The sequence below is a fragment of the Thermobia domestica genome, chromosome 7 (assembly GCF_964235325.1).
Source record: "Thermobia domestica chromosome 7, izTheDome1.hap1.1, whole genome shotgun sequence".
Lineage (NCBI taxonomy): Eukaryota > Metazoa > Arthropoda > Insecta > Zygentoma > Lepismatidae > Thermobia > Thermobia domestica.
Genome location: NC_137460.1, coordinates 287,006,689 through 287,032,527, shown reverse-complemented (window position 1 = coordinate 287,032,527; position 25,839 = coordinate 287,006,689). Strand labels below are relative to the sequence as shown.

At 36.6% G+C, this 25,839-nt stretch overlaps 1 protein-coding gene across 4 annotated transcripts in view; it reads right to left on the bottom strand.

Annotated features, from left to right (window-relative positions):
• Positions 1 to 25,839, bottom strand: part of LOC145691001 (uncharacterized) — a 102,233-nt gene that overhangs the window by 58,480 nt on the left and 17,914 nt on the right. For all 4 annotated transcript variants that reach the window (XM_081766482.1, XM_081766478.1, XM_081766481.1 and 1 more), the window contains exon 3: positions 18,216 to 18,712. In XM_081766482.1, the coding sequence (XP_081622608.1) occupies positions 18,216 to 18,712 (497 nt within the window). The remainder of the gene's footprint in view (positions 1 to 18,215; positions 18,713 to 25,839) is intronic.

The window sequence follows — 25,839 nt, the reverse complement described above, 5'->3', positions numbered from 1 at the left end:
GGGTTCTCCCGTTTCCTCCCACTTTTTTCATTCCACCATTTCATTCATCACTCACCATCACAGTCTCGTTTAGCCTAACCGGCATAACCGTGAGACGTAAAACTCAAAAATTTCATTTCATTTTTTAATTGAGTTTAACGCCTCTTTCAGCAGCGAGGTTATATGAGACTGAACCTACTGATTAACGTTGAATCTAAACCACATGAGCTCCCGCAGGGAATCTAAGCCGGGTCTCTCACGCCATAGGCTAACTGCTTAGCCACGAAAGAACTCTACACATTTCTAATTTAGATATTAAATTAAACCACAAAAGCACATATATTATTCAGTGTAACAAAGGACAATACATATCACTAACATCAACATTTTGGAGATCTCTAATAACTCAAATGGCAGGAACATTATAACATTAGTGTTCAGTAGTTTTAATTACAACAAGTCGCAGTTACATTATTTTAAGCAGTGTTGTGAACTTAAATAAATTGCTAAATATTATTATAAAGATAGTGCAAATAACGTAGCTAAAGATTGATCGAGCTCCTGGGCCTTCAGAATTTCATGTCACTCCCCCCCCCCCCCCCGTTACGAAATTCTGGCTAAACGAACCAATCCAGTAAAATTGTTTAGAATGATCGAGCCCCTGGTGTGATGAGCACAGTATTTCATATCACGGACCCCCCCTTCACGAAATCCTGGCTACGTGCCTGCCTTAGGCCTGGTGTATTTTTAGATTAAAACACTGCTTTATGAAAATTTTAATTACACCTTAACTGCATTTCATTTGTTATAGTTTGACCACCGACCACCTCAAACTCGATCCATACCATATGGCTATATGCAATTATTCAAAGACTTACAGTTAGTAATACACATTGTGTTGATTTTTGGTTTGTATTGTTTTAGTTTAACGTCTCACGATTATGCTAAGGCGGCTAAAGGAGACGTGGAGTTACTGATCACAGTGGAATCCGAAAAACTTCGGTCGTTGAACATTACCGCCACCGGGAATCGAACACGGGACCATGCGAACCAAAATCAAGCGTACTAGCCATTACACCAAATGGGGGTTCTTACATTGTGTTGATTTAAATAATTGAGTCAGTGTTGCTAGATCCGAAGATCAAAAAGTAGCGTGTCTGTGCTCCAAAAGTAGAGGATATGAACTATTTGTAGCCCAAATATATAGAAATGAATTATTTGGCAACTAATGACTGGTACTAATGAAATAATGTTTAAAATAGACCGGAAAATGTGATGGACATATTGCAAGACGAAATTATGATCGATAGACCAAAACAATTTTAGATTGGATACCACGTGACAAAAACAGCCTAGGAAATGCCCGCATACAAGAAATTGTGACAAAATCAGGAACCACTGGGGAGTAACCTGGAAAACAATTACCCAAGATAGATAGTTGTAGAGAAACCTTGGGAAGACTTCATCCAGCAGTGGATTGATAATGCTTGATTATGATGATGGTGATGATTTTATATCGGGACCTCAGAGGTAAACTAAACCAAGTCATAATTTCGTAATTTTACAGGAGAAGCGAAAACCGGTTCCTTAACTAAGATCTATAATACTGTTTTTTAAACTATACTAAGTAGTTACAAAGTAGTAAGATGGCTTTAGACTTACATTATTACACCACTAGAAAGAACAGTCTATTAAAAAAAGTATTCTAACTCAATTTGACCAAAAAGTGACTTAACATAGTCTACCACTAATGTTCAGATATATATATATATATATATATATATATATATATATATATATATATATAGTATAAAATTACTAGGTAAGGTAGGGTAAAATTGGATCCAAAATTTAACGAAAGTCATACAGCGTTATATATATTTGACTATTTAATACTTCATGTTGCTGCAAAACTACGAAAATGAATACAAAAGAAAACTAGAAAGTTAAGAATCACTTGTTTTGGCGAGAGAGAGAAAATAGATACAGCTAGCTCGAATTACCTATATACTTATATAATATGTATGTTCATGTTTCGCAAGGAATTTTCAATCAATATAAAATTTCAACGTAATGAACGCACGATTGGTTTTCTCGAATAAAGATCACATGCACCGCTAAGAGCTCAGGAATAAGCTTAATCTACGTTATGGCAGTGGATATACGTATGCGTATGTAATGCATTACAACTTTAGGAACTTGTATAAGAAACAGAATGTACTTAAATTTAGAAGCGAACTATGCGAAACATCTGACTTTGAATTTAACTTGTTTCGTGATGCAACCCGACGTCACACATAGCAAAGATATGAGTGCCGTAGCTCCCACCACAAAGTTCAGGAATTTCGTGTTATAAGGTGTCAATTAAACACGTAGGTGTGAAACGGTAATAAAGCATTTGATCAATTTTAAACAAAATATATTGTAGTAATAATTTACCCTATTTTTTTTCAGATAATGAACGTTATATTATGTTTTTAAAATGACAGTCAAAACAGACTGTATTGGATAATAAATGAGAAATTGTAAAATTTCAATTTCGGTACGATTAAATACATTCATGCTGCTATGTGTTGCGTTATCCGTTAGAATGTATTGAACAATTCTTATTCTAAGGAAGGAAATAAACTACTGTATAGTACCGAAGTTAATTTAATAGAGTTTAATTGTATAGGTAGTACTGAGGACATATGAGTAAGTCGTTTGCTGAAAGTGAAATATAGGTTACTATTAGAATTTTATCCCAGATATGATATACCCACTGATGATTAAAACTGGAACACACGCATGGAAGGCATCAGCGCTAGCAAATTAGCTCTGAAGAAGTACACCATACTATAATTCTAAGTCAAGAATAAGGCCAAAAATAAGAAAGAGAAACGACAGACTTTACAATAATAATACTTTTATAATTTTAATTTCACCTTTTTTATTTCGAGACTTTCGAGACGAGACCGAGACGAGACCGAGATTTGGCCCTCGAGACCGAGACCGAGATCGAGACAAGCATTTGTTGACCGAGACGAGACCGAGACGGCGATTTTTGACTCGAGACGAGACCGAGACAGCTATTTTTAAACCGAGACGAGACCGAGACTGTACAAAGTCTCGTCTCGTCTCGTCTCGATACCATCCCTACATGAAAGGGAACGATGTGGACCATCCAAATTTATAGTGGTACATATTGAAGACCTGTACTATGATACCAAATGCTTATATTAAACAATTTCTAAAACCGAGTGGATGAGCCAAGATACCTCCTCCCAATTTTTAAAGGGTGCATCAATGTACCCACGTCTTATGATAGGAAATGATCCTATATACATGACCATATAACCATATACGGTAATAAGACCGCGTCAAAGGGAATAAATTGGGCCAAAAACCGAACACGTGGTACAACATTTTCTTTATGTTTATATTTTGGCAATTTTTTACCCATGAAAGGGAACAAGATGGACCACCCAAATTTATCATGATACATGTCGAGGTCATGTACTATGATAGCGAATGCTTAAATTGGAATATTTCTAAAATTTAAGGGTTGGCCATGGTACCCCTCCTCAAAAAAAATTTAAAGGGGTGCATCAATGTACCTATGGTTTATGATATGGAACCTTATACATGATCATATAACCATATAAGGTAATAGGACCTCATCCAAGGGGATAAATTGAGCCAAAACCAAACACGTGGTTGTACTAAGATTTGGCAATTTCGTACCCATGAAAGGAAACGAGGTGAACCACTCAAATTTATAGTAATCTATATTAGGGTCCTATACTATAATACCAAATTTATAAAATGGGCAATTTCCAAAATTAAAGGGATGGGCCACGTTACCCTTCTCAAAAATTTAAAGGGGTGCACAAATGTACCTAGTCTTATGATAGGAAATGGACCCCTATACATGACCATATAACCATATAAGGTAATAGGGCCTCATCCAAGGGAATAAATTCGGTCAAAAACGAAACACGTGGTTGTACTAAAATTTGGCAATTTCGTACCCATGAAAGGGAACGAGATGGACCACCCAAATTTATAGTAATATATATTAGGGTCCAGTACTATAATACCAAATGTTTAAATTGGGCAATTTCCAAAATTTCAGGGGTGGGTCAAGGTACCCCTCCCAAATTTTTAAAGGGGTGCACAAATATACCCATATCTAATGAAAGGGAATGGACCCCTGTATACGCCCATATAACTATATGGGATAATAACACATCAAAGGGGATAAATTAGGTCAAAAACCCTTGAAATTTGAATTTGTGGCAATTTTTTACCCATGAATGGGAACGACTTAGACCCCCAATACTAATAGAGGTACATACTATGGTCCTAGGCTACCATACCCAATTTTTAAATTTGGCAATTTCCAAAATTTAAGGGGGGTGGTCCTAGGTACCCCTGCCAAAATTTAGGGGGTGGGCCATGGTATCCCTGCCAAAATTTAGAGGGGGTGGTCCTATGTACCGCTAGGTCATTGACCTTTGACCTATGACGTCACAAAAATTTTTGCTGACTCGGTGCGATATAGTGGGGGGCTTACTACTCCTGACATGAATTCTTGAATATAAATGGAAGATTCTGTGTATAAGAATCTGTATGGGAATGGAAGAATATAAATGGGTTAAGTTCTATCATACACTTTTTTAACGGCCTCCTCCATCCCCATACTCCTCCAACACACTCCTTTAATTACCACTTACATATTTGTTATGTTCAATATGAGTAATTGTTGTTTACACAAAATTTATTATGTAATTATATAATATGTATGATAAAGTACCACATAATTGTACATTGGAAATTAGTGTTTTTCTTTTTTGCTTGAAGAAAAGAATAAAAAGGAATATAACATGCTGTCAGAATATACTGCCAACTCTCCATGAGACCTAATACTATCAGTCCTAAAATGCAATAAAATGAAATGAAATCTAATTTCTACGTTCCACGAACATGCCACCTAGGCTAAAGGAGACGGTGATGATGAGAAATGAATGAAATGGTGGAATGAAGGAAGTGGGAGCAAACGGGAGAACCCCGAGAAAACCCACGCACACAGTGTTTGTCCACCACAAAGTTCACCTGGTGCGAGCTGAGATCGAACTAAGGACCCCATGAACAACAAGTGAACGCTCTACCACTAAGCCACCGTAGCCCATTATCAGTCCTAATATTACCAACTCTGAGACATGTTAATCCTCACATTTGCATTCTTAAATAGAATTTTATTTTGCTTTAAGTTTTTGAATTTGTTCTACGAGAGAGTCTTGTTCTTGTTTGTAACATGATTCCATTTGTTTTTTTCTTTGTTCCAACTTCTTAACTTCAGCACTTACTTTTCATTTTCACTTTTGATTTTACTTTCCTCTGCACTTTGGATTCCATTCTGTTTAAGGTATTCATCATAGCGTCTCCCAGATGAACGAATTGGGAGATGCATTCTTACATCAATAGGAACAGATTCTACATCTTCACAGTATATAATTGCATCATGCACCCGCCTCTGTGCTACCATTTGGTTTTCTACAATAAGTCTCTTATTGACTAAGAACCCGCCCTCCACTGAGACATTGCCATGGGATGAAATTGAGAACATTTTCGCAACATTCAACGAATCAGAATATTCTTGTTTATTGAACATTACTTTTGCAAAGAACTCATCTAACGTGATGTTGCCCATCTTCTCTTCGTATTCTGTGAAGTCAAGAGACCCCTGAATTTCACTACAGAAAGACATAAACTAACACTTTACATTCACAGCTATAGAATCAGATATTCTGTTATGCTCATACACTTCTAGGATGCGTTTCACCCTAGTCCAAGCAAGTTCTGGATTCTACTTTTGTACCCTGGGGTCTCAGCAAAAAGTTCGACAGTTAAGCCTGAAAGCTAGTCTATCTTTATCTGATGCTTTCAGTTCTTTCAGTATTTTCTCTGTCTTGAAACCGATGTCCACGAAGAAGACAAGTCATATTTCGATTTTTGTTTTTACATGATAAATCAACCCCCTCCCCCCCACCTCTCTGTTTCACACAGAGAGAGAGAGAGAGAGAGAGAGAGAGTATTGCACTCCCTCAGCACAAAATAGAAACAATGCATCACTGGAATGCTGTATCATTGTGGTCCTCTTCATATGTCAATCTGTACAACTGATAGAGTGGAAACAATGTTAGATTAAAAAAAAAATGTCACACTTGTACATTTACGTTCCATGATATTCCATGACATTTTACGAAAATGCACGGATGTCCCTGACGTTTTCATTTCCCTGACACTCCCTGATTTTACAGAATGTGGTAACCCTGCGTATGTACAGTATATATATATATATATATATATATATATATATATATATATATATATATATATATATATATATAGGGTGTTTAATAAGTAATGGTCATAAATTAAACCGTAGATAGTACATGCCAAAACTAACAAAAAAGTCTTAGTAAACATGTGTCCGCAAACGCTTCGTAACGGAGATAGGGACTGTCGAAAGTGTGGGAAAATGAAGTTTAGAGACGAATATCTCAAAAAGTATGAATCGGACAGAGGGCGGTCCAATGAATGACTATCGAAGTCAGACATGCGCTATGCAGAAATGCATGGTTGATAACTCTGCAATGCGCGCGCAAGGGATTCCCCAAAGAAACTGAGGGATTCCCGGAAAATTGTCTAAGGAAAGGGGGCTCGAGATGAACATGGAGGGCGAGCCTATCCATCAGTAATTCATACGTCGTGGTACCAGTTCGAAAGCTCGAAAAGATACAAAATGGCGGACAATGTTTACGTGCCGTGTGTGGTTGCATAACCAACAGGAAATGAGAGAGGCAATCGAAGAAAGTGGGTGGTGCATGTTCTAAACTACTTCAGAGCACATTCCTAAGATGAATGCACATGTACAGAGTAGTCCTTTACTGTACCAATACCAAGGTAAAACAAACGATGCGCGAAAATGAATGGAATGGCCGAAAGGAACACTGGTAGAACATGCAAGCCAGCTGGAAATACTGAATCGGGGTTGCAACAGACGTTGAGCTCACCTTGGGTGCATGATGTTACGGGTTCAAATCCGCTGAAGTGCCCACTGAATGCAGTGGTTCTGATCTCAGATTTTCGAGAAAAGGTGGAACAATGGTGCGGACATATTCAACAGGATGCCGACATGTTATCACGAGTGCGTGGATCTTTGCGAAAACGAGTACGAGCATGCATTCGCATGAATGGACGACACTTCCAACATTTACTTCAATGATAGACGTACGTTAATTTCTAATGCATCTCTTCTGTGGTTACACATCTGGATATTTACTGTTTACCTTATGATTAATGCTGTACACATTACCAACATGACGATTTCTGTTTGTTGATATGGAGAAACACTACATGTCCATCATTTTTTTGCTTGTTGTAATACATTTACGCGTTCAACATGCGGAATGTTTCAGATTCGCCTCCCACATACTCGAATGTTGTCATGCTTTTCCCATTGCAATCCAGTTTGCGGATATTCGTTACGTTAACTGCTTAGCACATAATGCTTCATCAGTGCCTTGCATACCCTTTGATTTACCTAAGTGCTGCTACACTTGTACGTATGCATTAGTTGTCGGAATTCTTCCTGGAGCAATTTTGAACGTACATCACCACACTTCGATTACCTCTGTCATTTCCTGCTGGTTATGCAACCACACACGGCACGTAAACATTGTCCGCCATTTTGTATCTTTTCGAGCTTTCGACCTGGTACCACGACGTATGAATTACTGGTGGATAGACTCGCCCTCCATGTTCATCTCGAGCCCCCTTTCCTTAGACAATTTTCCGGGATTCCCTCCGTTTCTTTGGCGAATCCCTTGCGCGCGCATTGCAGAGTTATCAACCATGCATTTCTGCATAGCGCATGTCTGACTTCAATAGTCATTCATTGGACCGCCCTCTGTCCGATTCATACTTTTTGAGATATTCGTCTCTAAACTTCATTTTCCCAAACTTTTGACAGTCCCTATCTCCGTTACGAAGCGTTTGCGGACACATGTTTACTAAGACTTTTTTGTTAGTTTTGGCATGTACTATCTACGGTTTAATTTATGACTATTACTTATTAAACACCCTGTATATATATATATATATATATATATATATACAGACTGTCCCATAATTCGTGTGTAAACTTTAATTTCATAGTACTCAGAACTGGTAAAAGCTAGAACTGTGAAATTTGCAGGCAATTTAGAGGAAGGTCAGAAGATTTGTTTGATAGCAAAATGAGATCGCGGGTATTATTGTTTGCGGAGTTACAGGGTCAAAGGTCAAAATGCGATTTTTTCCTTATGGGATTTCAATGTTAAATAGTAGTATCACATGCCATTTTTTTGAATATCCATCTCCGGTAGCAAAAATTGGTATATCGACATAAATTCTGATCCGAAACAATGTGATAACGAGAAATTTGGGCAATCGTGACCCGGTGACCTCTAGCAGGTCATCTGTGACCCTTGAAGAAAAAGCTCCCTTTTCAACAGCTTATTGTACACAACTAATTCAGTTGAAGACAATGTTAAAAAGACATATGCACAAAGGATCTACTGAACATCCTTTTTAGCAAAACGAAGAGGTCAGCAATATCATCAGAGGTCAAAGGTCACGTAGTTAAAATGTCATATTTGATGTGTTAACAAATAAGAAACTGTGACATTGGAAATAATGCTTTGAAGTGCCATAGAACACATGCATAATGATCCTTCCAACGAGTGTGTATGGGCATAGGGAAAAGGTCATCATAAGAGGTCAAAGGTCACGCAGTTAAAATTTCATGTTTGATGTGTTAGCAACTATGAAACTGTGACGTTTGAAAAATGATTTGAGCTACCATGGAACACATGCATAAAAGGTCCTTCGAATTGGTGTATATGGGCATAGGAAAAAGGTCAACAATGTCATAAAAGGTCAAAGGTCACGCAGTTAAAATTTCATGTTTGATATGTTAGAAAATATGGAACGGCGACGTTTGAAAAATGATTTGACGTGCCATAGAATACATACAGAAAGGTCCTTCCAACGGATGTGTATGGGCACAGGGAAAAGATCAAGAACGTCCTTAAAGGTCAAAGGTCACGCAGTTAAAATTTCATGTTTGATATATCAGCAAGTATGAAACTGTGATGTTGGAAATAAGGGAGCCATAGCTGCCATAGAAAATATGGATAAAGGTCTTTCCAATTGGTGTGTATGGGCATAGCAAAAAGCTCAACAATGTCATAAAAGGTCAAAGGTCACGCAGTTAAAATGTCATGTTTGATGTGTTAACAAGTATGAAACTGTGGCGTTAGAAAGAATAATTGGAGCTCGCATAGAACACATGGATAAAGGTCCTTCCAAGGGGAGTCCATGGTCTTAGAAAAAGGTTAACAATGTCATAAAAGGTCAAAGGTCACGCAGTTAAAACATGATTGTTTGTGTTAGCAAATATGAAAGTGTGACGTTTGAAAAGTGATTTGACCTGCCATAGAATACATGCAAAAAGGCGCCCATGGAATACATGCATAATTAATGGTCAACAGTGTAATAAAAGGTCAAAGGTCACGAAATAAGAAGTTTATAGTTCGTATATTGGCAAGTATGAGACGGCAATGTTTGAGAACTAATTTAGTTGGTATGGTATATAAAATTAAGAATATTTATTTGAGCTCTCGGAAATCTTTTCTTTTAAATAACAAGAATACTTAATTTTAGGAAGTCATTATAGAATGCGCACTATTGTTTGCAGGACATTCTAGGGCATAGTGGGTGCAGGATTTTCTTTCGTCTAGATTCTAAAAAACATATTATTTGGTAATATTTTCCATAAGTAGAAGCTTTGCTTTTTATATACTTAAACAAAAACAAACTATTTGCTGAGCAAAACAATATATTCACATAAAAAAACTACAAACGTGTTACAGTTTCGCCAACTAACATTTTGGCTTCATCAGACACTATCTGTTTCCAAGCAATGCATTGTGTTGTGAAGTTTGAGGGGAGAACAAAGATGTCCTTATTCTCATGAAAAATAAATATGGCAGCCTTAATATTTCCTTGATACTTACCCAGGAAATTGAGAAAATAAAAATAATTCCACTGGAAATAAATTGCTTCCCCATATGTAGGAAGAGACGCACTCTTATCGTTTATTTATACCCTTTCATGACTGAAGCATAAACACGACCTGTATATGTTTTGAACTCACGTCAAATAATCAGTCTGTTTCGTTCACAAGGGTGGTTTGGTGTTGCTAAAATGATAATCTGGTTGGACAGAGACAGTGAGGCAGTGGAGTGTGGAGTTGAGCTTAAAATTAAATGAGTTTGTTAATCTTGAGTGTTTAGGAATATTGTGTGTCTTGTGAGTGTGTAAGAAAACAAAAGCTGTTGTATTTCTTATTTTCCCTATACTTATAGGCCTACGTGTTTGGAAGTGTGTGTGTGTGTGTGTGTGTAATTGTGTACGTCACAGTGGATATTCTAACAAAGGAACAACGTGCCGATTTGCATACAGTTCTTAGTAGGTAGGTTTAAGAAAAAAAACCGGAGAAAGGCGTTTGCACGGTGGGGTGTGAAAATAAGCAATACCCAAATTCTTAAGCTTTGCAAACAGTTTCGGAATAACTGTTTTAGAAAGGAACATCTTTCTCAGCGACAACGAAAGGCAGGACCACCTGTGAGGATCTCTACCGAGGATACTAAACGCAAAGTGGTTCGTTCTGTGCTTAGTTCACCAAGAAAATCAATCCGTTGCCGGAGTGTTGCATCCAACGTTAAAAGAAGTTCGCTGAGTAGGATATTGCGTGTGCTTGATGTTAAGGCGTACCGTATGAAGATTGTAAATAAATTACATGATGATTATTTCGGTGCCAGAATTTTATTCTGTAACTGATTGATAGACAAATTAAATGAAAATCCCATATTTTTTTATTTCAACTTATAATGTCAGATGAAGCTGTTATTTTTTTAATGGAACAGTGTCTTCGTCACATGAACGGTTCTTGGGACCCAGTCCACCAGCGGAAAGAATTGAACGCTGTGCAAATCAAAGGGGTATTATTGTGTGGATAGGAATAACAGCAACTGTTGTAATAGGGCCATTTTTCTTCGAAAGAAACGTTAATCAACTTACATACCAAAATATGTTGCGAGAATTTCTTTTCCATGAACTTAATCCCTTAAATCTTGATCCACACAATGATATGTGGTTTCAACAGGATGGTGCTCCAGCACATCGTACTAGGGCAACATTGCAAATTTTAAGAGGAAGGTTTGGAAACCGTTTAATAAGTATAGTTTCTGATGTTGAGTGGCCAGCTGGAAGTCCTGATCTAACCCCATGCGACTTCTTTCTATGGGGCTTTCTTAAGCAACAAGTTTATAAAACTCCTTCAGTAACACTTGAAGAACTTCGACGATCGATACAGCGTGCCATTGAACAGATAACTCCAGACATTCTTGAAAAAATCTTCACAAAGACACTTATACCCAGAGTGAACTTAAGTTTAGCACATCATTGTTTTAAACATCACAGAAACATGCCTACCATTGCCTGCAGCATTTGAATTACAAAATTAGGCTTCTCAACCTTGTGGCAATATTGACCTTTTCATTATGGTCATGTGCACCCCTTGGAAGGATCTTTCTGAATGTGTTCTATGGAAGCTCAAATCCATATTTAAAACGCCACAGTTTTATACTTGCTAACACATCAAACATGAAATTTTAACTGCGTGACCTTTGACCTTTTTGCTATGCCCATACACACCAATTCGAAGGACCTTTATGCCTGTTTTCTGTAGTAGCACAAAGCATTTTTCAAACGTCTCAGTTTAATACTTGCTAACACATCAAACATGAAATTTTACCTGCGTGACCTTTGACCTTTTACGATACTGTTGACCTCACACACACACCAATTGGAAGATCTTTTCTGCATGTGTCCAGCGGCAGCTCAAATCCTTATTTCCAACATCGCAGTTTCATACTTCTTAACACTTCAAACATGAAATTTTAACTGCGTGACCTTTGACCTTTTATGACATTGTTGACCTTTTTCCTATGCCCATATACACCAATTCGAAGGACCTTTTATGCATGTGTTCCATGGTAGCTCAAATCATTTTTCAAACGTCACAGTTTCATAGTTACTAACACATCAAACATGAAATTTTAACTGCGTGACCTTTGACCTTTTATGACATTGTTGACCTTTTTCCTATGCCCATATACACCAATTCGAAGGACCTTTTATGCATGTGTTCCATGGTAGCTCAAATCATTTTTCAAACGTCACAGTTTCATAGTTGCTAACACATCAAACATGAAATTTTAACTGCGTGACCTTTGACCTCTTATGATGACCTTTTCCCTATGCCCATACACACTCGTTGGAAGGATCATTATGCATGTGTTCTATGGCACTTCAAAGCATTATTTTCAATGTCACAGTTTCTTATTTGTTAACACATCAAATATGACATTTTAACTACGTGACCTTTGACCTCTGATGATATTGCTGACCTCTTCGTTTTGCTATAAAGGATGTTCAGTAGATCCTTTGTGCATATGTCTTTTTAACATTGTCTTCAACTGAATTAGTTGTGTACAATAAGCTGTTGAAAAGGGAGCTTTTTCTTCAAGGGTCACAGATGACCTGCTAGAGGTCACCGGGTCACGATTGCCCAAATTTCTCGTTATCACATTGTTTCGGATCAGAATTTATGTCGATATACCAATTTTTGCTACCGGAGATGGATATTCAAAAAAATGGCATGTGATACTACTATTTAACATTGAAATCCCATAAGGAAAAAATCGCATTTTGACCTTTGACCCTGTAACTCCGCAAACAATAATACCCGCGATCTCATTTTGCTATCAAACAAATCTTCTGACCTTCCTCTAAATTGCCTGCAAATTTCACAGTTCTAGCTTTTACCAGTTCTGAGTACTATGAAATTAAAGTTTACACACGAATTATGGGACAGTCTGTATATATATATATATATATATATATATATATATATATATATATATATATATATATATATATATATATATATTCATTCATTCATTCATTGTTTATTCATCCATGTCGTACATTATTGGTCAGAGACCAGTACATAGGACTTGTCAAATAATAATAAGACATTTCAATATAATTGATTTACATTATTTTACAAACTATCACCCAAGTATTCATTAATATGATAATACATTTTGTTACACAAAAAATTAAAAAGTTCATTTTTGAAATTTAGTATGTTTTTGATATTCTTCAAATAACTTGGGAGCTTATTAAACAACTTAGCGGACATAGGAAGAACACTTCTTTTGGTGCACGCATAGTTTTGGTATGCTGTGAATATGTTATTCTTTTGTCGTGTGTTGTATGAATGTACATCTTCAACATGAAGAAAACTACTTTCATTTCTCTTTACATATATGATACTTTTGTATATGTACAGACAAGGCACAGTTAAAATTTTATTTGACTGAAAGACCCTTTTGCATGAGGACCTTGGTGATAGATTAAAAATAGATCTTATTGCCTTTTTCTGTAGACGAAAAGTAGTAACACTGGAATAGGAGGCTCCCCAGAAAATTATTCCGTAATTTAACAATGATTGAAACTTACCATAGTACAATAACAGCAAAGTTTCTTTTGACACTGAACCACGTAGTCTATAAATGACAAAACAGATACGACTTAATTTGCTGTTTAGCTCAGTAATATGTGCATCCCATGTAAGCCTATTGGTTATTGTTACACCTAAAAATTTAGTGGATTTTGAATAGTCTACATCAGTTGAATTTATCACAATGGGTGGTACTGTTCGAGGTGTACATGAGTAATGAAAATTTAGTGCTTTTGTTTTCTTTGCATTTATCAGCAGTTGATTCTGAGATGTCCATTTTATCAAACGCTCCACAGTTTGTTTTAATTTACTTTCTAGTTCAACTGTATTGTCCGCTGTTACTATGACATTTACATCGTCAGCATATAGTACAATATGTTGGGGATACATATATTGAACAAGATCATTTATGTAAAATAAAAAAAGAATTGGCCCAAGAATTGAGCCTTGAGGAACACCAGCAGAGATAGTAGCAGTTGTGGATGAAAATGTGACTTGTTTATTGTTAATTATTTTTTGTATTTTTACTACTTGTTTTCTGTTTGTCAGGTACGAGCGAAACCATTCATGTACTACACCCCTAATACCATATTTCTGGAGTTTTGCCAGTAGAAGAGAATGTTGAACACTGTCGAATGCCTTGGAGAAATCAACAAATAAGCCTACTGCATATTTTCCCTTATCAAGTACTGTAGAAACCTCTTTAATAAAGTTAAACAACGCTGTATCAATTGATTTGTCTTTTTGGAAACCATGTTGAGAAGACGAGATTAGGTTATGGCAGGATATAAAATTTCTCAAGCGCGATAACATTAGTGATTCAAAAATCTTCGAGAAAACAGACAAAATAGAAACAGGCCTATAGTTTAGAACATCATAAGTATTTCCTTTTTTGTGCAAAGGTATAACTTTTGCAGTCTTCAATCTGTCGGGGAAAACGCCTGATTCAAATGATACATTTACAAGAAAGCATAGTTGTTTCACTATTAAATGCGCACTCTTTTTTATAATTAGGGATGGGACTTCATCTATACCTGCAGAACGGGTACTAGAAAGCCTTTTGATACAGTCCAACAATTCTTCTTCAGTTACCGGAGTTACATACATACTATGTTTGTTGCATGGAATATTTGACTCTACAGCGAGATCCGACTTTCCAGGTGGTAAATTCGTATTAAGAAAATACTGATTAAAGACTTCAGTAATGGCAACAGGATCAGCAAAAGAATTATTTCCATAATTAACTTGTGATATTTCACGCATTGGAACAGTCTTTGATGAATTGTTTATTACGTTCCACGCACCTTTCATTTTGTTTTTATATCCGTGTATTATAGTGTCATTGTGGATTCTTTTGGCTGTTCGAATAACATTCTGATATATTCTTTTGTATGTTTTTATATGGGAAATAACTTTAGCTGGTAAATTAACACAGGTTTTCTTAAGTTTATGATAATATATAAGCTTTTGCTTTGAAACTTTTATTCCTTGCGTGACCCACTTTTTCATGTTATTAAGATCTTTCCGTAACTGTAATGGAAATGCTATGTTAAAATTATGTAAGAAAACATCAACAAAATAATTGAATTTGTCATTAGCACTAGGTAAGTCGTACAAGGGATTCCAAGATTCACGAGATAATAGAAAACAAAAATAATTTATATTTTCCGTTGAAAATAATCTGGTTGTTCTCGTTATCGGTTTCGGACTTCCCTTCACTATTCTCTCGGTAGGTATTCTACAATAAATGGCTTCATGATCAGAAAATCCAAGTTCAGTAACTTCAAACAAACATTTAAGATTATTTTTTGGAATAATAATTTGGTCGATAGCTGTCTTTCCTTGACGAGTAGGTACGTTAATAATAGTTTGTAGTTCATATAAATTTAACATATCTTGAAACTTAGATTTATCAGTTGAATTCTTTAACCAATCTATGTTTATATCCCCACAGATAACTACACTACTAAATTTTCTACGTAAGTTCGCTAGAAGTTTCTCAAAATTTTTAAAGAAAATTCCTAAATCACCAGAAGGGGTCCTATAAATACACACAATACAAATATTTAACTCTTGAAGTTTTGATGCGACTACCTCACAATGCATTTCGACGCAAAAATTCCGAACGTCAATCTCAGTTGCATGTATATAAGAGCGAGCAAAAATTGCGACACCACCTCGACTTTTTATTGTACGAGAGTAGTGAGTAATAATATTAAAACCGTTTAAACTAACCATATTAACGATATTTGCATCTAACCAGTGCTCACATATACAAAGAAGCTGTACATTTGAGAAGTCGCTTTCCAACAATACCTCCAGAAGATCAATTTTGTTTCCTAAACCTTGCACATTATGAAAAAGAAGGTGTAAAGAGTCAGTATTTCCTACCATAAAAAATCATCGGATAACATCTTACGCATTCTCTTTCGTCGTTCTATCTTTTGAGCATTTTCAGTTATGTTATTACATTCTTCTGCTTTATAGATTGAACTACTTGCCCTTTGTATTAAGCTAATCCTATCAATATGATCTACTCCTACACTACCACACTCTACGTTAATATTGGAGTATGTATCAAGGGTCTTGCATACGTTATTGCTACTGTCTCTTACTACAGGTGCTAGACTTTCATTATTGTCTAACGATGCTTGCCATGGTAAAGGGATGACGCTTGTCGAGACTACAGATGATGATTCTACAAGTTCAGCAAATTTATTACACATTGAACGTTTTCCAGTGTTGTTCAAATGTAGTCCGTGCGTAGTAAAATTATCCCTTTCCATAGAGCCCAAATCAACGTACCTTACATTACAATAACCTTTGCATATTTTGGAAATTTTGCTGTTTGTTTGTTTTAAATGTACATTAACACAGGAGTTACCGTCTAAGTCATGTCTATGTGGAATACCTGCTACAATTACGTTAGTGTTATTTAACATATTTAGACACTTGTACAGATTTACCACAGCTTTGTTACCCTCACCACGTGCAACATCGTTCCCCCCGCCAATGATTATTAGTGTGTCTTTCATACTCATATCCTTGCATAGTGAACCACAGTCTCTCATTGTTTCACTCATGGTGGCACCCGGCTTCGTGATACATGACACTTCATAACTGTTGCTTAATACGTCTTTTAACAGAACCGCTGTGTTTCTGGCATGACTGTCCCCTAGAATTAATATTTTCTTATTTCCACTTTGTTTGCTATTCTTCTGTCTAGGGTGACGTTTTTCCTCATGCATTGTTTTCATAGGTATGTGTACCGTTTCTTGTTTTCCTTGCACACTTTTTACTTTTCGATTTTGATTTGTTGTCACTTCGATGTCCAGTAGCTCATACCGGTTTTTCACTGGAATTGAGTATTTGGTTTTCAACACATCCTTTGTTTTGGCCTCACTATTTTTCAATCTTTTAGTTTTATTTACATTACTGCTACTACATGCTGCCTGCGACTTCACTTCTTGAGTAACACCTTGCACTGCAAACTTAACCTGTTCACTTACTTGTTTTACATTAAATCGTAGTTCAGCATTTTCGGTTTTCAAATAATCCACTTCACTTTTTAAGGCACACAACTCTTCATACAATATACTCAAAATTTCAGATGAAATACACTCACATTTATCACTTTCTTTAATAGGCCTACCTCGATTGTCATTTGTTTCTGTTGAATTTAAAGCTCGCATATTTTCTGGGCTGAAATGCGCAACAACTTCCATTTTATTTTATTCTAGCAGTGTTAAGTCTTACAAGAGAGTTTACAAAATAAACTATACAGAATAAACTATAGGAATATTATTCCTAAACCTATAGGAAACAACATCTTCACCACCACCTCTCACATCAACCACCTAGCAATTACAAGACGCTATATCTATATGGATATTCCTTTTACCCTTCTAAAGCAGTCCTACTTATAGATGCGCAACTGGCGCGCGAAATCTAAAATTACGCCTTTAGTAGATTTTAATCGCAATGTGACACCAAGATACTTAACCTCCGCCATTTATATCATAAATTCTGAAAATTTACGTAATCCCATAGGTAGTCAACCTAAACAAACCTTTGTTTATGTGTAGGTTATTTTCTATCGATTTGTAATAACTTCCAGTCAGTAAGTTTCCTACGCTATAATACAGTAAAAAAACACAGCACAATCTTTATTGCTTGTGTTTCTAGCTCGAAAGTTACCAGGCTGACGCTGAGACTACCAAATCTAGATATACTATATATATATATAGGTATATATATAGGTATATACTATATGTATACTTATGTTATTAAATACAAATTGTGACATGATTTCGTAGTATGAATACGAAAAGTCTTAGAAGTACTACTTTTTATTTGAGGTTCCACTTATGTTTTGTTCCTCTAATAAATTTCGTTTTTATGTGCGGTTATGACAATGCAAGGAAGAACTGTACCATTATCATCTAAGAATCATTAGCCAACTGTTACAAATATTAGGAACGACATCTAACTCTGCCTTCACTACATTCAACAGGATAAGAAAGAATAATCTACATCTTAAGAGACGAAATGACCTCACCTGAAATGATCTTTGAAGAATGTTTCTGACTAGAACGTTTCTCAGGGTTGCTCTTGTTGAGTGTGGTTGTAACAATCTTGTCCCTTTGTTCCACTTTTGCAGCAACTGAATCTTGTTTTGGTACAGAATTTTCACTATCATGTACAACTTCACTCTTAGAAGGCTGTTGTTTCTTACTCTCAAAGCTTTGAATGGAATACTTTCCATATATTCTGTCACAGAATTTACACAGGTTTCGGTTCTCCACAGACTTCGATTTCGCAGAGATTCGAAGAACTTGCTGACAAATATCACACTTCTGCTCTTCTTTAACGTTTACTTTAGGAGTTGGTTGAGAGTTCACTTTTTTAGCACCGATATTTCGTTCAACTGTCACTTTTCTTCGTTTCCTGGGGACTGTGTCGTTCGAAGATACAAATCTGTTTTCAAACTGTTCCCCACTTTTTGCATTCATTAATGGGGCTGGTTTATTCGCCGTCTCAGCTGCAACTGCCATCCTAAAAACAATAAATTAAAAAAAAAAGTATATTGGAATTTACGTTTTTTTTTTTTTTTTCGACGGCTGTTCTTCGTCAACTAGCAACACGTTGCAATACGCTTGCCTAATAGTTAGGGTGGGTGACCATAACATTTTGAGCTGAAAACGGGACAGGTTCCAGCTTTTTATAAATCATAAGAAATGAGAAACAGGTCAGTGTGTAAATTAGTTCATGTTTACCTTAGCAATACCTAATGGCTGCTAAAACCTGTGTTGTCTTTCGAGTAGTACTACGAACTATAGATCATGTTTCAATTCTTGCCTCTGTTATTATTTATTATTAATACCTTTACAACGAGTAAAGGTATTGTCTTTATGGTTCCATGAAAATAACGAACAAGACTTTCGTAGATGTGTTTACGGGTTAGGTGCAGATTAGTATTCCAAATCAGTGAATTAAGAGTAGTTGGTATCTGTGTGCTTAGTTTTAATTTTTAACAATTCGACTGCATCTATGATCTTAGACTATATGTCATGACTACAATTCTACGATTCAAAGTATGAAATTGTTACAATAATTACTTATCAGGTTTCAAGCTTAAAAGAGTGCGGCCAATAAAGCATTAGCCTTTAGCCCCAATTTCATCTCCCCATAAATTTGCCTCAACTTGAATGCAAGCGATAGCGTCGATGCACAGAACACGACTCTGAAGGAACCAGAGTGGTCAGATGCACCGTTCCTAAGTGTGGGATGCCACGAGATGACGCCAGTATCGAGGCGCAGCTGCGAGATCACCTCTTAGTGCTTCGAAGGTATTTGTATAAAGTGTGAAGCTATCACGTTATAGTGGTCACAGAGGTAACTCCGTACCGTATTAAACTCGTTGATCAAGCTCGTTGTTGCGAGTCTGGAGCTCGTACAGTAGGATGTTGTTCACAAATGGCCACCACTATTTGGTATTTCTCTGACGGCCACAACTATGAGTTTGTTATGCCCGGTCATCGATAGTCCAACGTTTCTCTTTGCATTAAAAATGCTTCCGATGATGAAGATGTTTCTGACTGAGTTTCATAAACTAAAGTGCCACGTCGATCTCAACCTCGATGCTGGCGCCATCTCGTGGCATCCCACACTTTTGGAACGCGATATCTCAGGAACGTAGCATCTGACCACTTTGGTTTCTTCACAGTCGTGTTCTACGCATCGGAAGCTATCGATTGCAATCACGTTCGGGTAAATTCATGCGGAGACGAATTTGGAGCTAAACCTGGACGCACTCTTTGGGGTTAGTAATTATTAACTAATTAGTAGAGCAACCCACATCATGCTTTATCAGAATGTCTACTCAAATTCCAAAATGAAATTTCGTGACCGTTTCTTAATCAAACCATAAAATTTCCTAACATTCTGAAGAGCGAATTTACGTGCAAAGTAGGCCGAATTTTCATACATGCGATAGAAGAATGCTTTGCTTGCGATTTAGTAGCGTCTAAAGCCGAGCATAGACATTTTTGGTGGTGAATTTTGACGTTTTATAGAATAAAAGTTTCAAGTCTGTGCTTATATTTGTACAGATAAAAAACATTCGTGACTCAAAATCTAAATTTCGTGACTTTCGTGACCGATAAATACCCTGTTTATTTTTCGTTTAATTATGCTTTATTTTTGTCAAAATTATGCTTTATTATAAATTTCAATCGTTGTTTTACATTAATCGTGTATAATGTATAATATTTACTATACATTAAATATTTTAACTATCTTGATTTATTTATTAATATTTTATGCAACCAGTTTCTTTCATATTTAACGAACTTTCTACTTAACGCACTGTAAAGAGATGCTTTACTCGAGTCAGTTTTTTTTTTTTTTTTAATCACTTGTGTGCGTCTTAGAGGTGCATATATACAGAAAGGGACAGTACAAGATGCCACCAAAAAGTACAGAAAGTGCTCAAGTTCAACAGGTACACATAACAATATAGTGTGGAGTTCTTGTGTACTATTCACTGTTGGCCGAAGTTTTCTTCTTTTTCTCCTTGCTTTTTTTCTCCACATCAAAGGATTACACCAAAAAAATTTATAGAAATAAAAATAAGCTTTTCATTGTTATGTTCTCAATGATTTTGTATTGTAAATATTGGTTTTAAAAATATTAATACAGTATGTTAAACTCGTAAAGAGATTTTTTCAAGAATTGTGCTATATATTTTAAATTATGCTTTTAAAATTAGTTTCCTCTGGACTCTTAGACAACCACAACCATGTTTAAGGTACCAACCATACGTGTAAACTGCTGTTATGCTTTTGGGTTGCTCTACTAATTAGATTTTCAGCGATAACTTTCCATCAATGAACTTAAACTATGTCCTGTACTCATTCATATGATCATAGATATAATCTTAGATGAGATCAAAAGTCTTAAAATTTAAATTTTGACTGTTTTACCCATGCAAAGGATGAACGTCACCATCTAAATTAAACCAAATCCTAGAGAACTATGTCCATTTTTTTTTTTTTTTTTTTTGACACTTCCTAAATTTAACCGGGTGATCCCATGTACCCTACCCAAATTCGAAAAGATATATCAATGTATCCATGTCTTTGCTAGGGATTATTCAAGACCAAGTCTGTAAAGTCCAACCTGATTTATGTAATGAATCATTTGAATTCTCATAGCTTTATTTCATTTTGTAGCGAGACATTTACCTTATCTTGGAATCAAGCCTTTTCTTTATACTAGCTGAACCTCCGCTGTTTACATAGCGCACCGTACTAATATGAATGTGAATCTCATTCCCACTTCCCATTATATTCGTAAAAGCCCATATACAGACACAAATAAAAGAGAAAGACTCTTAAAGGGAGTGAATTGCTATACACATACACATAAATGTAGTATTTTAATATACTTTCTCAACATATTCTTTCAGCCCTATTCTTGCTTACTACTAAATTTAGAACATATATTAAAGATACAACGATAACTTTTTAAACCCTTCATCCAAAGGTGCTGTTTATAGTAGCAGACTCATAGTGGCCTGGTCTCTTCTAAATAATTGAAGTGACCAAAATCTTATCAAAAAGTAACAACTTTAAACCCTGATGCCAAACTTGGGCATACATTGAATTTAACACTTTTTTTTTTCAACAAACATAGGGCCAGCTGGATCTGAGCTACTAAAACAAAAAAAAAATGACTACTTGTGTTTAGAGGGTCATTATTAACTACATATTTGCACGGTTCTAAAAGAAAAGACACATGACTCTCACACCCACCATGAGAGCTTAAGCACCCACTATGCTTAGAAAGAATAAAAGCTAAAGTGAGAATAAAGCTGACTTGGTTCACATGTGGCAGCACAGCTACACATGGCAGCAAGTATTGAAGTTTTCAGAAGAATAATAAGTAACAAGTTTTTGCCCTTTCTCATTTATTTTTATAATATTTTTCTTAGAAAACTGCCAATGCAAAACATAAATCACACACACACACAAAAAAGACTTTACCCCCTCCCCCCAAAAAGTAACGGTTTGTGAGTAACTTGAAAAAAAGTAACTTTTACTAAAAAAAAAAGTGTCTTGCTATGAGCACTGTAATAGCAATAGGCTAACCCCCCGCACATACAATATCGTTTATTATATATTGATTACATGTTTGAATACAAAATGTACGAGGAACATTCATTTTATAATAGTAATTTCTTTCTTTTCTTGGTGCTGCTGTGCGCAGCTTGACGTCCCTGACCCATCTTGTGATAGGGTAGCCCTGACACTTTTCTGCGACAACGGGCAGTTGAGGAAAAAGTCTCAAGAGAGCGACGATGAACAATATCAACGAGTCTGATAGAGCGGAGGTGGCGGCACCAGTGGAGAAGCGCTGCATCACTAACTTCCTCCTGAAGGAAGGCATGAAACCTGCTCTAATGTTTAGAAGATTAAGTGCGCAAGATGGCGAAGAAACTAACTCGCAAGTGTACGAGTGGTATTCAAAATTCAAGACAGGAAGAGAATCCGTACTCCACGCTGAGCTACTGCAGTCGACGAAACCAAGATTCGTCGAGTAGAGTAGCTCATTCTGAGTAATCGACGCATCAATGTGAAAGATCTGAGTGCGAAAACAAACCTCAGCGTTGGAAGTGTGGAAACTATTATCCACGAACACCTGCACTTCAGGAAAATCACAGTTAGATGGGTCCCAAAAATGCTAACGTTCGACCAAAAGCAGTGTAGGGAAAATGTCTCGTCTCAGCATCTGCTGCGATTTCAGACAACAAGCGAAGCTTCCTTGCAAAAATAATCACCTGTGATGAGAACTGGGTGCATCATAACATTCCGGACTCAAAGTGCTTCAGCATGGAGTAGAGGCATCTAGACTCGCCCCGGCGAAAAAAAATTAGGCACGCGCGAATGCTGGCAAAGTGATGCTGTCGGTATTCTGGGACAAAGACGGGGTGACATGCACTGATTTCCTAGCACGTGGGGCGTGCTACAGCAACCTCCTCTCGACTAAAGTCAGAGAGGCTTGTCACCGCTTTTTGAGGCTCATTTATTGTTTTGAGCAACAGAAGATAGACAGTTCGTGTTAACTTCGAATTTATTAATTTTGTCCTGCTTTTGCTAAACATCCGATTTATACTAATTAACGGCGCTTGTATCAGAAATCCTCCGATCCCACCAGGCGGAAATTTGATAGGAGCGTGGCGTGAGAGAGAAGTCATGGCTGGATGGGAAATCGAGGAGGACAGAGAGAGGAATAATCAATGAGACAGAGGTTAGCTCGTTTACATCAATAAAAATGAGCCACGACCAACAACTCTCACAGGCTTTGAGAAGAATTGGTCAAGGATAGCTGATCATGCTCCATGACAACGCCGTGTGTACGTGTACATGGAGAGTACCTTGAAAAAGACCAGTAATTGGTTCACATGTTGTCTTCTCTATGTACCAGAAAAAGAGGGATTCCGGTTATAACTTGAACGTCCCTTGTATTACTTGTATTGTTTTCAATTAAAACGTATTAATCATAAATCAAGTCACAAAAATCAACGAATACGGAATGAATACCGAATATGGTATACTAAGTTTTCGTTTTATACGTACATTTGAAACATGTAAGAATCTGACGTAATGTCATTTAAGAAAATGAAAGAAGAAAAAAAAAAACTTATGTTGAGTTGGCAGCAATGTCAATATGATGCTATTGTGGAGTATGTCCAGGAATGCCCCATTGCTATTTTCATTATACAAAATTTCAGCATTATAAACAGGATGTCTCAAATGTCCCCTGACATAGGGTAACTGTTATCATCAGAGCTACAACAAAATGTAAGCGGGAAAACCGTCTCCAAATATTACGTTTTCAACCTAAAGTGTAGGAATTTTTTAAATCGGACGAGCTGTTCGGGCTGTACACTCTTTATGTGCCAAATGTTAAATCAAAATGAAACGTTGCCATTTACCTGGATCCACTACGTAAGTGAATGAAGTTATTGTCTGTTATGCTAACGTGTCGATGGCCTGCCTCCATTTCAAGCATGCTCCCATTCACCATACTCTTACAAAATTCGTCCACCTCCCGTCCCGTCCTTCCCTCCCCCAGGTAAATGACAACGTTGCATTTTAATATTGGGCGCATAAAAAGTATATAGTTCCAACGGCTCGTCCGATTTAAGAAGAAAAAATCCTTCACTTTAAATTGAAAACATTATAATTGAAGACGGTTTCCCCTCTTATTTATTGTAACTCTGATAATAACAGAGCTTCCCTATGTCAGCGGACTTTTGAGACACCCTGTATAAAAGTTCACAAGCAGAGGTGCCCACTTTGAGCTATCCTCACTCTAGCTCACACTCACTCGACCTCACGAGCGTTATCAACCCGGCATCACTCTCACACCATTAATCCTCGACATCGTTACACTGACTCAACTTCACACTCACAATATTAATTTCAGACATCACACTCACATCACGATCTGAAATTCTCACACATTCAACTTTACTCTCACTTCGTGAAATTGAGGTCAAATTAGTGTGAGTTCTCGCCTCACAAGCTCAACTCACGCCTGATGAGTTTGGCACCCATGATTACAAGATAAATGATTCACCCTGTATACAAGTAACTATAAAATTGTTAAAAAAAAAAAAAAAAAAAAAAAATACTCCTTTCGTTCAAGGAATTCCAATGAGGCCATGCAAAGTTCCATACTTACAAGAGATGATGTAGTGAACCGCCTTCACCCACAGATTCCCCATTTTGAAAGAAATTGTATCAATCCCTCAGCCACATTGGAACGACAAATACCGTACCCGGTTGGTAGGTAAACGCTTTATCAACTGCACCACTGCGACACTACATTAATCACGGGCACAAAAGCCGTTTTTTCGGTTTTCAGTTTTTAGAAAAAACAAAACCTGTTTTCGTTTTTAATTCCGATTTCGGCTTATCTACAAACCGGTTTCTGTTTTTTTTTTTTTAATGGAAACTGGATTTGCCCATTCTTGCTCTATATACAACACTAAATACTTGTAACAATACTTAAAAGAAACTTGTGATGTTCCGCACCTTGAAGCGATCGATCTCCCTCTTTTCCTCTCATTAATTTCACCCATTAACCACACATGTAAGTCCTTAATATCCAACAAAACTCACATTACGTTCTTAAAAACACTTACTATGTTCTGGGTTTTTTAAAAAATAACTTTTCAATGAATATATGAAATATAAAATCGGGTAATCGTACTTCTTCATTATTGACTCATTTCAAATTCAAAGCACTTGGAACGATTGGGAATCCTCAGACAACATTACGCCATATTAGATTTTTTTTTTTAACGAAAGTTATCAGAACATACTTTTAAATCATGGGAAAGAGAGAGAACAGCACCGATTACGTGAAAATTCCAGTAAACACATACACCATGTTGTGTCAAAATCGGATTTTTTTTTTTTTTTTTTTTTTTAAAGGAAGTTACTGTTGGTAATATTGTACAGCATTTCTATTTCAAGTGTGCCCCTTCTGGCGCTGCTGTCGATGTGTCTTCCCGTACCTCCCTTGAAAGAGGAAGGAAAAGTTGCTGGGGCCGAGATATTTTAATTGTTGGATGCAGAAGCGTTGCCACAATGAATTATTTCATGGACTTC